Below are 19,094 nucleotides of genomic sequence, written 5' to 3' on the forward strand. Positions count from 1 at the left end.
GGCATCACAGTTAAAACAATTTTTATAAAAATATTTTCCAAAACAGTTTTCACTCCGGATGGGAAAATGACAGACATTTTAAAGTGTGCAGCTTCCTTTGGTGGATTAGATGTGGGGTGTTCACTTGAGGTGAGTCATGAAACTGTCCACATGAGGTAAGCGATGAAAATGTTAATTTGTTTTTGTTTTGTTCATAGATTGGTCTCTTATTTATAAACCCAAATTGTTCAAATTGCCAGATATTGTATGAATATTTCCAAACAATTACAGATCAGGTTTTGATATGGAAGTTGTAAGGATTCACCGTCTATTTGTATAATGCCCTCATAAGTTATTATTATTTCCATTAGCTCTTCTATAAAATTAAATGACATCTGATTTCTGTAAACAATTTTTATAATAATAATAATAATAATAATAATAATAATAATAATAATAATAATAATATGAATGATAATAATAATAACAATAATAATAATAATAATAATAATAATAATAATAATAAAAACCCTGTACCACTCAATCTTAGTTCAGATATCGGTCTGTGATATTTCATACTGTTTCCACCATGCATCATTTTACAGAGTCTGGTCCACATTGTTCCACAAAGCCAAGTCTTCCGATTACAACAGACTATCCTGCTCCATCGTGGCGTGTCACAGACAAAAGTCAAACAGGTAGTCCTATGTCAAATAAACCATTTTTTTTATTATTCTTTTTTTTTCTTCTATGAAGGCAAAACAATCAAGTTAGATCTTACTTCAATTCATAAAGAAAAGCATTGATACTTGAAGCTCCAAGAAGTAACAATAATAACATGGAAAGGTGCCAAATAACATGGAATGCTTACTTACTTAATTTGGTGGAACATAAGGTGCCAAATAACATGGAATGCTTACTTACTTAATTTGGTGGAACATAAGGTGCCAAATAACATGGAATGCTTACTTACTTAATTTGGTGGAACATAAGGTGCCAAATAACATGGAATGCTTACTTACTTAATTTGGTGGAACATAAGGTGCCAAATAACATGGAATGCTTACTTACTTAATTTGGTGGAACATAAGGTGCCAAATAACATGGAATGCTTACTTATTAATTTGGTGGAACATAAGGTGCCAAATAACATGGAATGCTTACTTACTTAATTTGGTGGAACATAAGGTGCCAAATAACATGGAATGCTTACTTACTTAATTTGGTGGAACATAAGGTGCCAAATAACATGGAATGCTTACTTACTTAATTTGGTGGAACATAAGTGCCAAATAACATGGAATGCTTACTTACTTAATTTGGTGGAACATAAGGTGCCAAATAACATGAATGCTTACTTACTTAATTTGGTGGAACATAAGGTTGCCAAATACATGGAATGCTTACTTACTTAATTTGGTGGAACATAAGGTGCCAAATAACATGGAATGCTTACTTACTTAATTTGGTGGAAATAAGGTGCCAAATAACATGGAATGCTTACTTACTTAATTTGGTGGAACATAAGGTGCCAAATAACATGGAATGCTTACTTACTAATTTGGTGGAACATAAGGTGCCAAATAACATGGAATGCTTACTTCTTAATTTGGTGGAACATAAGGTGCCAAATAACATGGAATGCTTACTTACTTAATTTGGTGGAACATAAGGTGCCAAATAACATGGAATGCTTACTTACTTAATTTGGTGGAACATAAGGTGCCAAATAACATGGAATGCTTACTTACTTAATTTAGTGGAACAAAGGTGCCAAATAACATGGAATGCTTACTTACTTAATTTGGTGGAACATAAGGTGCCAAATAACATGGAATGCTTACTTACTTAATTTGGTGGAACATAAGGTGCCAAATAACATGGAATGCTTACTTACTTAATTTGGTGGAACATAAGGTGCCAAATAACATGGAATGCTTACTTACTTAATTTGGTGGAACATAAGGTGCCAAATAACATGGAATGCTTACTTACTTAATTTGGTGGAACATAAGGTGCCAAATAACATGGAATGCTTACTTACTTAATTTGGTGGAACATAAGGTGCCAATAATAACATGGGAATTGCTTAACTTACTTACATTTGGTGGAACATAAGGTGCCAAATAACATGGAATGCTTACTTACTTAATTTGGTGGAACATAAGGTGCCAAATAACATGGAATGCTTACTTACTTAATTTGGTGGAACATAAGGTGCCAAATAACATGGAATGCTTACTTACTTAATTTGGTGGAACATAAGGTGCCAAATAACATGGAATGCTTACTTACTTAATTTGGTGGAACAAAGGTGCCAAATAACATGGAATGCTTACTTACTTAATTTGGTGGAACATAAGGTGCCAAATAACATGGAATGCTTACTTACTTAATTTGGTGGAACATAAGGTGCCAAATAACATGGAATGCTTACTTACTTAATTTGGTGGAACATAAGGTGCCAAATAACATGGAATGCTTACTTACTTAATTTGGTGGAACATAAGGTGCCAAATAACATGGAATGCTTACTTACTTAATTTGGTGGAACATAAGGTGCCAAATAACATGGAATGCTTACTTACTTAATTTGGTGGAACATAAGGTGCCAAATAACATGGAATGCTTACTTACTTAATTTGGTGGAACATAAGGTGCCAAATAACATGGAATGCTTACTTACTTAATTTGGTGGAACATAAGGTGCCAAATAACATGGAATGCTTACTTACTTAATTTGGTGGAACATAAGGTGCCAAATAACATGGAATGCTTACTTACTTAATTTGGTGGAACAAAGGTGCCAAATAACATGGAATGCTTACTTACTTAATTTGGTGGAACATAAGGTGCCAAATAACATGGAATGCTTACTTACTTAATTTGGTGGAACATAAGGTGCCAAATAACATGGAATGCTTACTTACTTAATTTGGTGGAACATAAGGTGCCAAATAACATGGAATGCTTACTTACTTAATTTGGTGGAACATAAGGTGCCAAATAACATGGAATGCTTACTTAATTAATTTGGTGGAACATAAGGTGCCAAATAACATGGAATGCTTACTTACTTAATTTGATGGAACATAAGGTGCCAAATAACATGGAATGCTTACTTACTTAATTTGGTGGAACATAAGGTGCCAAATAACATGGAATGCTTACTTACGTAATTTGGTGGAACATAAGGTGCCAAATAACATGGAATGCTTACTTACTTAATTTGGTGGAACATAAGGTGCCAAATAACATGGAATGCTTACTTACTTAATTTGGTGGAACATAAGGTGCCAAATAACTTCTTTTTTTTTTTTTAATTTACGAACACTCATGATGTGGAAGTTTCGGTTTTCCCTTTGTCAATAACACACAATGTATGAGACAAACTTAGAAGGTGTAAGACGCATCTCTGTATTGTCAATAACACACAATGTATGAGACAAACTTAGAAGGTGTAAGACGCATCTCTGTATTGACAATAACACACAATGTATGAGACAAATTTAGAAGGTGTAAGACTCATCTCTGTATTGACAATAACACACAATGTATGAGACAAACTTAGAAGGTGTAAGACGCATTTCTGTATTGACAATAACACACAATGTATGAGACAAACTTAGAAGGTGTAAGACGCATCTCTGTATTGACAATAACACACAATGTATGAGACAAACTTAGAAGGTGTAAGACGCATCTCTGTATTGACAATAACACACAATGTATGAGACAAACTTAGAAGGTGTAAGACGCATCTCTGTATTGACAAGTTTTGAAAGTCCTTCTATCAATTTTATTTCTTTTCAAGAAAGGAAATGACCAAAAGTCACAAGGTGCTAAGTGTAGGCCAGATGTGGAAAAACTTGGATTTCAGCCTCCTGTAGATACTGAGTTATATCCCTTGCTTTATAAGGGAGTGCCGATGGGTTAGTTGGTAGAGCACTCGCTTCACCGGCTGTCCGTGTCTTTCCAATATCTAATGAAGCAGTTTCAGTTACTTTCAAAACGTGTGTATGTCAATCTATAATGCTTGTTTACCTGTGTCTGCTTTTGATTTCCTCAGTCTCATCTCACAATGGGTCCAGTTGTTTGCAATAAAGATATAACTATGGAGCAATTTCAAAGGTGGGATTATTAGTGGAGAAAGTTAGAAGACAGGGACTGGACAAGAGAGAGAGAGAGATATGGGGAGAGCGATATATATATATATATATATATATATATATATATATATATATATATATATATATATATATATATATATATATATATGGGGATAGAGATAGAAGAAAGGCGTAAATACGTAATCGTTGAAAAATGCTCTGAATGCGTTGAATAAAAAATGTATTCAATGCTTACTGATTAAAAGTAATCTTTTTTTATATGCGCATGAATATAAATCCAACTTTTTCCTTTTTTGGGTCAAATTGTCATTCAAGCAGATGTAGTAAAATACAAATGGCTAATCGAAGTTACTACTGCCATGCATCCAAAACCATTAAAATTCACAACCAATTACTCATTTTTTTTGGTGGAAGTTAAAAGAATCAAAACAATCTCACCTACACATGGCTTTAAACATTTATAATTGATAAATAGGCTGCTTTCAATTTCATTGTGCCTTCATCGATTTACACCACTAATACACATTATGAAAACATAATGACTGTTAAAAATTGAAAGAAAAATGCACACAATAAAAAAATAGCCACCATTTTCTAGCCAGTCAGATTTTGTTGCTTTTTATTGATATATAAATAAACATTTTCCAAGATGCCATCCACACCTGTCCATCTTTTAAATGTCCATGGGTCTCGTCTACTATTATATTCGTCTCCCTCTATTTTATTTTCAGTTCTCGTTTCCAGCAAATGAAAGAAGCCTCTGAAATGCGTCACGGAATCAAATGTGAAGGTGAGATTTATTCATGAACAAAGCATGTCGTCTGTCTGGATTTTAAGTCATGTTATTGGCTGAAGAAGGGTTTTGACCCCAAAGCGTTCTATTCATTTTCAAAGCTTTTCTATTCATTTTTTTTCATGACTTTTTACAATCCACAGCTTGTGAGATTTATGGTAGATCTATGTCACCCGTCACCTGGTGACGGTTTTATATCACATTGACATTAATGCTGAAAATTATAGTATTATTATCATCATCATCATCATCATCATCATCATCATCATCATCATCATCATCATCATTATTATTATTATTATTATTATTATTATTATTATTATTATTATCATTATTATTATTATTATCATTATTATCATCATCATCATCATCATCATCATCATCATCATCATCATTATTATTATTATTATTATTATTATTATTATTATTATTATTATTATTATTATCCCCCTATTTCTACAGGTCCAGAATGGAAGACTAGAATAAATGAGCTGTCTCAAGCAGGAATAAAAATTGAAGTGCTGGGAACTGCCATGCATTGCCCTGTTCGTCTTTTCTTCATTTTCATTCATTGATGGTTTATTTATATTTTCATTCTATTTTCATGATTTTATTTTTGTAAGATAAAAATAATTGTACAGCAGAGAGACAAAAGAAAATCAATGTTTGGGCCTTTTTTTTTTTTTTGTTATCCAATATGCAAATGATTTTTTTAAAAATATCTTTTTAGTTATTTTTAGAAAACAAAATATCTTCAGTTTGGCTTGCGATTGCGATACCCTTATCCTGGGTTATGAAAGATGCATGATAGGAAAACTGGCTTTTTGTCTGTGATTTTAAAACGTGCTTTCTTATTTGCCATACCTTTTCAGAAACGTTCTTTGAAATTCTTTTTTTTTTTTTTTTCACTAGCTCAATGACATATGAAACTATTATTTTCTTATTTCTATGTAAATTCACTGTTGTCCAAAATAGTTTCATTTTAGGCCTGAACACAAATCTTTATTTATCAAATTAAATGTGCAGCTTGCTTTTTCCCTTTTACAGGGATGGCCCTTGTCCGACTACAGCCAGAATACTGCCTTTATCTTTCTTTCTCTCTCATTCACACACAATCTCACTCTCTCAACTACACACGTACACACACACACATTGTAACAACAGTACATAACGTGTAATGCTCAAAAATTGTGTTCTTTACTGTTTCTCTGTCAACACAGCTCAAACTAGATGCCCTTTGCAATGGCAGCACAGCTGAGAATCGCCTTGGAGCTTTTGTGTTGTACAACACAGCACGCTTGGCCACTCTACTGAGACTATTCCATCAAGGGGTGGAAAACGGTGGGTTTTTATTGAAGTCTATCCTTTACTGTAGTGAATGTGGTGGATGGAATAACCTTTATTGGTAGCATAGACGATGGAGGACAGGGGGATAGTATCGTCTTAGGCCAATGGGTTTTACATCAGTCCACAGTCACAACCTTTGACCCCAACCTTATTATTTCATCTATTTCCTGTATTATCATTTCAACATGGCCAGAAAACTCATCCTTCAAGTATCGATTTATTGAAGTCCCAGGTCTGAGTGTATTTTGCCAATTAGGGTCATTTTAATTGATTGATATTTGAAGGAGGAGATTTATGGCCAAAATTTTAAATACATGTTGTTTTTTTTTTCAGAGAACGGCTAGTTGGTCCTATCATAAATGGCTTTATGTTCTTGTACTGGAATCTGGCTAGGGTCCAGGACCTCCCATGGTGGGCAGAGAGGTCACTTTTGTTGTGTTTTTCTTTCTCCTGCATCTGTTTTCCCTTTTCATGTTGCTTTCTGTCTTTGTTCTTGATTGATATTGCTTGTTTATTGTTTTTTCCTGAGCCTGGCAGAGATCCTTAGCTGAGAGGGAGACAGTCAAAGGTATAATTCCTTCTTTTGAGAGATGATATTTTTTTTTCTTGTAAATCATCGATGTATAATTATTGTACAGTGCAACCCCTGGATAACGACATCGCCTGGGACCAAAAAATTATGTCATTATCCAGGGGTGTCTTTATTCCAGTGTTTTCAAGATGGAGTGGTTAGACCGGTGAATACAAAACAGCGCGTTGTGTGAACCGGTGCCTATGCGAATATATGGCCCAACAACGCTAGAACAAGTATTTCTCCTGTTTACAAAGGGTATACCAGTTACGCTTTCACTCTCCAATGTGTATTGTCATTGTTTTGATCATAAATGGTACTTGAGCCCCATTTAATAAATCTAAGAATAAATCTAGAAAATCAAGTGCCAATATTGTAATACCACACAAGATCACAGATGCTCTCATCTAGTTTTGATTTTAATTAAAATCCATGTGATACTGATGAGTTTTGAATATCGAAATTTTTATTTAGGTGCACCAAAATTTACAAGCGCTTAAAATTAGTAGATCCACATCTTGCAATACTAAAAAACAAGAAAAAAATAAAAAAATTGGAATTAACTGCAATAATATCAAATTTGGTCTGATGTTTAGAAAAACAACTGATTTTTCAAATGAAAATAATTAAAGTGAAAGACGCTATTATTGTTTTCCCCAATATATCAAGGATTGCCGTATAGGATATAAAACATCGGTATCGACTGCCGATTATTGATAACGATGTCACTAAACAAGGGTTTTACTAAAATGAATGTTGCTATTTTGGGTGTTTTATTACTAATAACATATAACAAAAAAATCAGGACCTGAGGTCAATGCCGCTATCCAGGGGTTGTCGATATCGAGAGGTTGAACTGTATTAGTGTTAATTCTATTTTATATTAACTCTTTAAGATTCAACCCGACAAAAACCGACAACGGCATAATATTCATGGGCGGGGTAGTCAAGACTGGCCTCAGTAAGTAAAATCCAATCGTTGTGAAGGAAATGACAGGCCCTGTCACTGCCGCAGGGTGTTTTCAGCTTTGATTTTTATAAATTTGCCGACAGAAAAGAAAATACGTTTCAGAAATTGCGATTTAAATCCTATTTTATTTGCGAGTGAAAATCATTGACATTGCACTTTGTTTTGTAAAAATCGGTAAAAAATTACGACTTTGGTGATGAAAAATGACTGTGAAGACAATTATTGTAAACTTTAAAAAATATTATGAATAATTTATAACTCCCTTATTTGTGGGTCGATTTTGTCATTCGAGGTATCAATTTTATTGTAATAAAGAGATAGGAACTTCAGAGTTATTTTTTCTGATGCGAAATTATTACTTTGTAATTTTAGCACCAAGAAAAATAGTCGGTAAATAAATTTGTTACACCTCTTTGATAGACCGCCGGGGTCCGTTCGTGTAGAATTGTGAATCAAGCATCTCAAAGTCTTCGACCAATCACAGGCTATCTATCCAGCTGGCCGAAACAAAGACGCTTCTCCCCGTCGATGTATTACGCTATTGTTATGCAAGGAATATAACACCTTATTGAGTAGGCCTAAAAGCTAAAATCTAAAAGTAAAAAATATAATTCTGAGGAATTTGAAAGTCACATTGCTGAAATCAGCTTGAAAAAAGAAGTACATTGGTCTTTATTTCATAAAAATCGGTTGAAAACCAACTGTTTTACGAATAAATTTGATTTTAAAAATTGCTTTTGTTTATTTTAGCTTTTTTTAGCAACTTTTTTATTTATCGGCCGATTTTCTTGATTTTTATATCATTCTTTTTATCTCAAAGAGACGAGATCAGTGATATACTTTGTTTGTTTCAAATGTAACTAGAACATAATTTGGCTTTTTTACCTATCGACCATGCCTGGATAATTTATTCAACAACATGGCGATGTGACGCAACTATTCCATGGCCGTCTTCCACTGCTTCAACGATGATTCAATTCATTGTTGACGGCTGTTGACACGTGAGCTGCCAGAACGACCAATCGTTGAAGGGTCAAGATGCTCAGTAGCCAATCGTTCTTCGGTCAAAAAACTTAAGAACTCACGAGAACAAAAGTTTGAAATTTGGTGATGGACGGACCTATGAAATCGTTTCTGGGCGGAGTTTAGCCATGAGTGACCGTAGAAAACGAAAAGGCGACTACAGATATCAAAGAGTAAGCTTATATCATCAAAGGATGTCTACATGATTGACATGGCCATATAGGGAACTCATTATCTACTCCCCCAAAAATAATCTGAACACGAGAGGGTTAAGCATTTTTTTTTTGTATCCTTCATAGCAGGATTCTGTGCTTGTGACTGGTTGAAACTTCAAAGTCATGTCAAAATAGACTAATTGATTAATTCCATGTTCCCTATTTGACTCTTTCAGTCCAAAATAGACTAATTGATTAATTCCATGTTCCCTATTTGACTCTTTCAGTCCAAAATAGACTAATTGATTAATTCCATGTTCCCTATTTGACTCTTTCAGTCCAAAATAGACTAATTGATTAATTCCATGTTCCCTATTTGACTCTTTCAGTCCAAAATAGACTAATTGATTAATTCCATGTTCCCTGTTTGACTCTTTCAGTCCAAAATAGACTAATTGATTAATTCCATGTTCCCTATTTGACTCTTTCAGTCCAAAATAGACTAATTGATTAATTCCATGTTCCCTATTTGACTCTTTCAGTCCAAAATAGACTAATTGATTAATCCCATGTTCCCTATTTGACTCTTTCAGTCCAAATTGACTAATTGATTAATTCCATGTTCCCTATTTGACTCTTTCAGTCCAAAATAGACTAATTGATTAATTCCATGTTCCCTATTTGACTCTTTCAGTCCAAAATAGACTAATTGATTAATTCCATGTTCCCTATTTGACTCTTTCAGTCCAAAATAGACTAATTGATTAATTCCATGTTCCCTATTTGACTCTTTCAGTCCAAAATAGACTAATTGATTAATTCCATGTTCCCTATTTGACTCTTTCAGTCCAAAATAGACTAATTGATTAATTCCATGTTCCCTATTTGACTCTTTCAGTCCAAAATAGACTAATTGATTAATTCCATGTTCCCTATTTGACTCTTTCAGTCCAAAATAGACTAATTGATTAATTCCATGTTCCCTATTTGACTCTTTCAATCCAAAATAGACTAATTGATTAATTCCATGTTCCCTATTTGACTCTTTCAGTCCAAAATAGACTAATTGATTAATTCCATGTTCCCTGTTTGACTCTTTCAGTCCAAAATAGACTAATTGATTAATTCCATGTTCCCTATTTGACTCTTTCAGTCCAAAATAGACTAATTGATTAATTCCATGTTCCCTATTTGACTCTTTCAGTCCAAAATAGACTAATTGATTAATTCCATGTTCCCTATTTGACTCTTTCAGTCCAAAATAGACTAATTGATTAATTCCATGTTCCCTATTTGACTCTTTCAGTCCAAAATAGACTAATTGATTAATTCCATGTTCCCTATTTGACTCTTTCAGTCCAAAATAGACTAATTGATTAATTCCATGTTCCCTATTTGACTCTTTCCGTCCAAAATAGACTAATTGATTAATTCCATGTTCCCTATTTGACTCTTTCAGTCCAAAATAGACTAATTGATTAATTCCATGTTCCCTATTTGACTCTTTCAGTCCAAAATAGACTAATTGATTAATTCCATGTTCCCTGTTTGACTCTTTCCGTCCAAAATAGACTAATTGATTAATTCCATGTTCCCTATTTGACTCTTTCAGTCCAAAATAGACTAATTGATTAATTCCATGTTCCCTATTTGACTCTTTCAGTCCAAAATAGACTAATTGATTAATTCCATGTTCCCTGTTTGACTCTTTCAGTCCAAAATAGACTAATTGATTAATTCCATGTTCCCTATTTGACTCTTTCAGTCCAAAATAGACTAATTGATTAATTCCATGTTCCCTATTTGACTCTTTCAGTCCAAAATAGACTAATTGATTAATTCCATGTTCCCTATTTGACTCTTTCAGTCCAAAATAGACTAATTGATTAATTCCATGTTCCCTATTTGACTCTTTCAGTCCAAAATAGACTAATTGATTAATTCCATGTTCCCTATTTGACTCTTTCAGTCCAAAATAGACTAATTGATTAATTCCATGTTCCCTATTTGACTCTTTCAGTCCAAAATAGACTAATTGATTAATTCCATGTTCCCTATTTGACTCTTTCAGTCCAAAATAGACTAATTGATTAATTCCATGTTCCCTATTTGACTCTTTCAGTCCAAAATAGACTAATTGATTAATTCCATGTTCCCTATTTGACTCTTTCAGTCCAAAATAGACTAATTGATTAATTCCATGTTCCCTATTTGACTCTTTCAGTCCAAAATAGACTAATTGATTAATTCCATGTTCCCTATTTGACTCTTTCAGTCCAAAATAGACTAATTGATTAATTCCATGTTCCCTATTTGACTCTTTCAGTCCAAAATAGACTAATTGATTAATTCCATGTTCCCTATTTGACTCTTTCAGTCCAAAATAGACTAATTGATTAATTCCATGTTCCCTATTTGACTCTTTCAGTCCAAAATAGACTAATTGATTAATTCCATGTTCCCTATTTGACTCTTTCCGTCCAAAATAGACTAATTGATTAATTCCATGTTCCCTATTTGACTCTTTCCGTCCAAAATAGACTAATTGATTAATTCCATGTTCCCTATTTGACTCTTTCCGTCCAAAATAGACTAATTGATTAATTCCATGTTCCCTATTTGACTCTTTCAGTTCAAAATAGACTAATTGATTAATTCCATGTTCCCTATTTGACTCTTTCAGTCCAAAATAGACTAATTGATTAATTCCATGTTCCCTATTTGACTCTTTCAGTCCAAAATAGACTAATTGATTAATTAAAAAATTATACGAGTCTTACCTTGGGAAGACGAAGTATGATGATAATTATTCCGTCTCTTAATGCTGAAGGAGTCAATTGGAGGAAGCGCTGCGTCACGTGATCACTATTTAACTCCGAAAAAGCTGCCCACAACAAGTGTGTAGTAATGATAATACACAACTAAACTAAGTACTCTATGAACTATCCCGCGATAGGTTACACATGTGTAATATATAGCACAATTTCACCGAAAAACAACAATAATACTCAATATAGAATTATAATCATATTAATAGTAAGGGCAAGGGAGGGAAGGGCAATTGACTCCTTCAGCATTAAGAGACGGAATAATTATCATCATACTTCGTCTTCCCAAGGTAAGACTCGTATAATTTTTTAATTATTCCGTCTACTTTAATGCTGATAGGAGCCACTTGGAGATTTCAAAGCAGGGCAGGTTTTGAGGATAGTACTGAATTTGCAAAAGATTCCGAATGAGATTCAATGGGCTTTTTATAGAATCGAGCAAAGGTAGACTCCCTTTTCCATCCTGCCGTATTAAGTACATGCCATATATCTACACCCTTAGCTGCTGAAGAACAAGATGCTGATCGTGTGCTGTGTGCTTTAAACATGTTAGTATCCACTCCTGACTTGGTTAGGATAAGTCTAATCCAACGTGACAGTGTATCCTTGGAGACTCCTAAGTGAGGGCTAAGGGTGCTAATAAACAATTTATTAGAAGATCGAAGTGGTCTAGTCCATTTCAAGTATGCTCGTAGATATGTCATAACACAAATCCGCCTGTCCTCATTAAATGCATGGAGTGTAATAATTGTTTGAGGATTAGAAGGCGAGTTATGTTTAAGCAATTTACTAATATGGAATATAGCTTTGCTATCATGAATAGATAAACAAGATGATTCAATAGTCATGGCATGAAATGATTGGCACCTATGTCCCGTAACAAGAGCACATAGCATAAGAAGTTTGGCTCCTAACATAAAAAGGTTAAGATCACGAGCAGGGGAAAGTGATCTTAAATAATTTAACACAGTAGATATGTCCCAAACAGTAGTGTAACGGGCACGAGTGGGTCGAGAATGAAATACACCTTTCATAAATCTACACACTAGCGGATCTGAACCGGTCTCGTTCAATGTTGACACTGCTGACCTCGCTGTATTGATGGCACTGTATCCCAATCCAGATTGAAATAATATTGTCAAAAAAGCTATAGTAGTCTGAACATTTTTACTCATAGGGTCCACCCCATCAGCATCACAAAACTGGATAAATTTCAGTAAGTAACTATTGTACTGTTTTTGGGTGTTGCGACGCCAACTTTTCATAATTATTTTTAAGGCGTGCTTGGAAACTCCTTGTTTCCGGATTTTTGCCCTGATAAGAGACAAGCCATCAACTTTAGTTTTGGATACAAAGGGTGCACAGCTGCCCTGTCTGATGCCAATGTCAATAGGTGTTTTGAGGCTTTTAGATGGACCGGGGCGCTATCAGCATAGTCATAAGTTTGGGGAACCAAGTCTGTGTTTGCCAAATTGGTGCTATCACCAACGCTCGCGATACTTTGTCTTGTTGTATCTTTTGTAGAGCCCTGGGGATCATATTGAATGGAGGGAATAAATACACAAATCCAGCCCATAAATGATAAAAGGCATTAATGGCACAGGCAGATGGGTCAGGATATAACGACATATATTTGGGAATAAGAAAATTGGTTCTAGAAGCAAAAAGATCAATTTCTGGATTTCCAAAATGATCACAAAGCTTATTGAACTCTGCTCGATTAAGCGACCACTCAGTATGAATAGATAATTTTCTACTATAATCATCAGCAATGGTATTTTCCACTCCGGGAATATGACATGCTGAAATCCATATTCCCCTGGTTTTGCACCATAAAATTAACTCTCGTGTGATGTCATTGCATTTAACTGAATGGGTTCCCCCCATGTTATTAATGTAAGAAACAGCTGTCATATTATCTACTTCTACCCGAATGTGACAATTGGAAATATCTTTGCACAAAGATTGAAGTCCTAAATAAACTGCTTTTATTTCTAGAACGTTGATGTGATCCATCTGCTCTTCTTCCGTCCACATACCCTGTGTGGCAACATCATTCATAATTGCTCCATAGCCATGACCTGAAGCATCAGTTCTCATCACAAAAGAAGGGTTATCTATATGTAATCGTTTCTTACTGTGGACGCCTTCAGACTTCCACCATTCTAATTCAATAAAAGATTGAACTGAAACTTTAATATATCTATCAAAGTTATATACTTGTTTGAGAGCCTCAATTTTTTGACACTCAAGACTTCTATAGAATAAAGGTCCATATTCGCGAAAGGTCAGCATTACATTCTACATCTTTACTGCCTGACCGCGAAAGGTCAGCATTACTTACATCTTTACTGCCTGATCGCGAAAGATCAGACTCAATGTCATCATTACATATTGGCCGCGAAAGGCCAATATTGACATTAGCATCTTCCTCCTCCATTTCATTAAAACGGTCAAAGGCCTCCTTCATTTGGCTCACCACTGGCACCAATCCCATCAACACACTGAGTTGCTGTTTTATTTCATTAAAGTCCAGTTCACTGCTACCAACGCTACTACTACCAGCACCGTAACTGCTCCCCTCCGTTTTCTTTCCTTTACCTTTCCCCTTCACACCTCTTACACTTCCTTTCCCAACACATTCCTTCTCGCTCGCCCCGTCTTTCACTTCACCACCTCCTTTCCCTTTCTTATCGTCCGCTCGGCTACTCTCGATTGTTTCTTTCTCCATCACTGACTCGGAACCAAAAATGGCGTTCATTGTTTGTAAACAAAGGGACCGAGATGGCAGGCGATAAATAGGTGTTAAACTATTGTTTAAAATTGCACAAGTTTTACGAATATATACACTATCCAGATGAATGAATTCACAACATATAAATTGAACACAATTCCGTTTGAAAATATAGAATAATAATAATATAGAATTTAAATCAAATTGAAGTTGGTGGGCTCCAGTGATCAACGCTAAAGCAACGCTAAAAAGTGATCACGTGACGCAGCGCTTCCTCCAAGTGGCTCCTATCAGCATTAAAGTAGACGGAATAATTCCATGTTCCCTATTTGACTCTTTCCGTCCAAAATAGACTAATTGATTAATTCCATGTTCCCTATTTGACTCTTTCAGTCCAAAATAGACTAATTGATTAATTCCATGTTCCCTATTTGACTCTTTCAGTCCAAAATAGACTAATTGATTAATTCCATGTTCCCTATTTGACTCTTTCAGTCCAAAATAGACTAATTGATTAATTCCATGTTCCCTATTTGACTCTTTCCGTCCAAAATAGACTAATTGATTAATTCCATGTTCCCTATTTGACTCTTTCAGTCCAAAATAGACTAATTTATTAATTCCATGTTCCCTATTTGACTCTTTCCGTCCAAAATAGACTAATTGATTAATTCCATGTTCCCTATTTGACTCTTTCCGTCCAAAATAGACTAATTGATTAATTCCATGTTCCCTATTTGACTCTTTCAGTCCAAAATAGACTAATTGATTAATTCCATGTTCCCTATTTGACTCTTTCAGTCCAAAATAGACTAATTGATTAATTCCATGTTCCCTATTTGACTCTTTCAGTCCAAAATAGACTAATTGATTAATTCCATGTTCCCTATTTGACTCTTTCCGTCCAAAATAGACTAATTGATTAATTCCATGTTCCCTATTTGACTCTTTCAGTCCAAAATAGACTAATTGATTAATTCCATGTTCCCTATTTGACTCTTTCCGTCCAAAATAGACTAATTGATTAATTCCATGTTCCCTATTTGACTCTTTCAGTCCAAAATAGACTAATTGATTAATTCCATGTTCCCTATTTGACTCTTTCAGTCCAAAATAGACTAATTGATTAATTCCATGTTCCCTATTTGACTCTTTCAGTCCAAAATAGACTAATTGATTAATTCCATGTTCCCTATTTGACTCTTTCCGTCCAAAATAGACTAATTGATTAATTCCACGTTCCCTATTTGACTCTTTCAGTCCAAAATAGACTAATTGATTAATTCCACGTTCCCTATTTGACTCTTTCAGTCCAAAATAGACTAATTGATTAATTCCACGTTCCCTATTTGACTCTTTCCGTCCAAAATAGACTAATTGATTAATTCCACGTTCCCTATTTGACTCTTTCAGTCCAAAATAGACTAATTGATTAATTCCACGTTCCCTATTTGACTCTTTCAGTCCAAAATAGACTAATTGATTAATTCCACGTTCCCTATTTGACTCTTTCCGTCCAAATAGACTAATTGATTAATTCCACGTTCCCTATTGACTCTTTCAGTCCAAAATAGACTAATTGATTAATTCCACGTTCCCTATTTGACTCTTTCGTCCAAAATAGACTAATTGATTAATTCCACGTTCCCTATTTGACTCTTTCAGTCCAAAATAGACTAATTGATTAATTCCACGTTCCCTATTTGACTCTTTCAGTCCAAAATAGACTAATTGATTAATTCCACGTTCCCTATTTGACTCTTTCAGTCCAAAATAGACTAATTGATTAATTCCACGTTCCCTATTTGACTCTTTCAGTCCAAAATAGACTAATTGATTAATTCCAGTTCCCTATATTGATCCTTTTGATCTTTCAGTCCAAAATAGACTAATTGATTAATTCCACGTTCCCTATTTGACTCTTTCAGTCCAAAATAGACTAATTGATTAATTCCACGTTCCCTATTTGACTCTTTCGTCCAAAATAGACTAATTGATTAATTCCACGTTCCCTATTTGACTCTTTCCCGTCCAAAATAGACTAATTGATTAATTCCATGTTCCCTATTTGACTCTTTCAGTCCAAAATAGACTAATTGATTAATTCCATGTTCCCTATTTGACTCTTTCAGTCCAAAATAGACTAATTGATTAATTCCATGTTCCCTATTTGATCTTCTCCTTTTCCTTTCCATGATTCGTCCAAAATAGACTAATTGATTAATTCCATGTCCCTATTTGACTCTTTCAGTCCAAAATAGACTAATTGATTAATTCCATGTTCCCTATTTGACTCTTTCAGTCCAAAATAGACTAATTGATTAATTCCATGTTCCCTATTTGACTCTTTCAGTCCAAAATAGACTAATTGATTAATTCCATGTTCCCTATTTGACTCTTTCAGTCCAAAATAGACTAATTGATTAATTCCATGTTCCCTATTTGACTCTTTTCCAGTCCAAAATAGACTAATTGATTAATTCCATGTTCCCTATTTGACTCTTTCAGTCCAAAATAGACTAATTGATTAATTCCATGTTCCCTATTTGACTCTTTCAGTCCAAAATAGACTAATTGATTAATTCCATGTTCCCTATTTGACTCTTTCAGTCCAAAATAGACTAATTGATTAATTCCATGTTCCCTATTTGACTCTTTCAGTCCAAAATAGACTAATTGATTAATTCCATGTTCCCTATTTGACTCTTTCAGTCCAAAATAGACTAATTGATTAATTCCATGTTCCCTATTTGACTCTTTCAGTCCAAAATAGACTAATTGATTAATTCCATGTTCCCTATTTGACTCTTTCAGTCCAAAATAGACTAATTGATTAATTCCATGTTCCCTATTTGACTCTTTCAGTCCAAAATAGACTAATTGATTAATTCCATGTTCCCTATTTGACTCTTTCAGTCCAAAATAGACTAATTGATTAATTCCATGTTCCCTATTTGACTCTTTCCGTCCAAAATAGACTAATTGATTAATTCCATGTTCCCTATTTGACTCTTTCAGTCCAAAATAGACTAATTATTAATTCCATGTTCCCTATTTGACTCTTTCCGTCCAAAATAGACTAATTGATTAATTCCATGTTCCCTATTTGACTCTTTCCGTCCAAAATAGACTAATTGATTAATTCCATGTTCCCTATTTGACTCTTTCCGTCCAAAATAGACTAATTGATTAATTCCATGTTCCCTATTTGACTCTTTCCGTCCAAAATAGACTAATTGATTAATTCCATGTTCCCTATTTGACTCTTTCCGTCCAAAATAGACTAATTGATTAATTCCATGTTCCCTATTTGACTCTTTCAGTCCAAAATAGACTAATTGATTAATTCCATGTTCCCTATTTGACTCTTTCAGTCCAAAATAGACTAATTGATTAATTCCATGTTCCCTATTTGACTCTTTCCGTCCAAAATAGACTAATTGATTAATTCCATGTTCCCTATTTGACTCTTTCAGTCCAAAATAGACTAATTGATTAATTCCATGTTCCCTATTTGACTCTTTCAGTCCAAAATAGACTAATTGATTAATTCCATGTTCCCTATTTGACTCTTTCAGTCCAAAATAGACTAATTGATTAATTCCATGTTCCCTATTTGACTCTTTCCGTCCAAAATAGACTAATTGATTAATTCCATGTTCCCTATTTGACTCTTTCAGTCCAAAATAGACTAATTGATTAATTCCATGTTCCCTATTTGACTCTTTCAGTCCAAAATAGACTAATTGATTAATTCCATGTTCCCTATTTGACTCTTTCAGTCCAAAATAGACTAATTGATTAATTCCATGTTCCCTATTTGACTCTTTCCGTCCAAAATAGACTAATTGATTAATTCCATGTTCCCTATTTGACTCTTTCCGTCCAAAATAGACTAATTGATTAATTCCATGTTCCCTATTTGACTCTTTCAGTCCAAAATAGACTAATTGATTAATTCCATGTCTCCTATTTGACTCTTTTCCCGTCCAAAATAGACTAATTGATTAATTCCATGTTCCCTATTTGACTCTTTCCGTCCAAAATAGACTAATTGATTAATTCCATGTTCCCTATTTGACTCTTTCCGTCCAAAATAGACTAATTGATTAATTCCATGTTCCCTATTTGACTCTTTCCGTCCAAAATAGACTAATTGATTAATTCCATGTTCCCTATTTGACTCTTTCCGTCCAAAATAGACTAATTGATTAATTCCATGTTCCCTATTTGACTCTTTCCGTCCAAAATAGACTAATTGATTAATTCCATGTTCCCTATTTGACTCTTTCAGTCCAAAATAGACTAATTGATTAATTCCACGTTCCCTATTTGACTCTTTCCGTCCACTTTACAAAAGCTTTTGTTTTTTTACTTTAACTTCAGATCTACAACTTTTCCCTGTCATCTTCCTTTTTTACTGGCACTGAAATTATCTAAGTGTCGCTAGCACTGTAAAACCCCTAAAAACAAACAGACCTGTACTGGAATGAGAGTATTTGTTTGTCTAATTTTAGCGTTGAATTTTTCACTAACACTTTATGTAGGGTTTGTGGGACACACA

The 19,094-nt window shown here is 34.1% G+C and overlaps 2 protein-coding genes across 4 annotated transcripts in view; one reads left to right on the forward strand and one right to left on the reverse strand.

The window, feature by feature from the left end:
- The window catches only part of LOC144975480 (chitobiase-like), a 69,725-nt gene that overhangs the window by 35,758 nt on the left and 14,873 nt on the right, over nt 1-19,094 (reverse strand). The window contains exon 1 of one of the 2 annotated variants that reach the window (XM_078919606.1): nt 517-582. The exons of the other annotated variant lie outside the window; for it this stretch is intronic. The gene's annotated coding sequence lies outside the window, so the exon portion shown is untranslated. Of the gene's footprint in view, nt 1-516; nt 583-19,094 lie in introns of those variants that run through there. 2 annotated transcript variants of the gene reach the window in all.
- The window catches only part of LOC144975483 (DALR anticodon-binding domain-containing protein 3-like), a 32,155-nt gene that overhangs the window by 8,137 nt on the left and 4,924 nt on the right, over nt 1-19,094 (forward strand). For both annotated transcript variants that reach the window (XM_078919611.1, XM_078919609.1), the window contains exons 5-10: nt 47-129; nt 585-677; nt 4,049-4,110; nt 4,841-4,899; nt 5,365-5,447; nt 6,123-6,243. In XM_078919611.1, the coding sequence (XP_078775737.1) occupies nt 47-129; nt 585-677; nt 4,049-4,110; nt 4,841-4,899; nt 5,365-5,447; nt 6,123-6,243 (501 nt within the window). The remainder of the gene's footprint in view (nt 1-46; nt 130-584; nt 678-4,048; nt 4,111-4,840; nt 4,900-5,364; nt 5,448-6,122; nt 6,244-19,094) is intronic.

The sequence above is a fragment of the Berghia stephanieae genome, chromosome 6, assembly GCF_034508935.2.
Source record: "Berghia stephanieae isolate SIO BIC M18660-M18661 chromosome 6, UCSD_Bste_1.3, whole genome shotgun sequence".
Taxonomy (NCBI): Eukaryota; Metazoa; Mollusca; class Gastropoda; order Nudibranchia; family Aeolidiidae; genus Berghia; species Berghia stephanieae.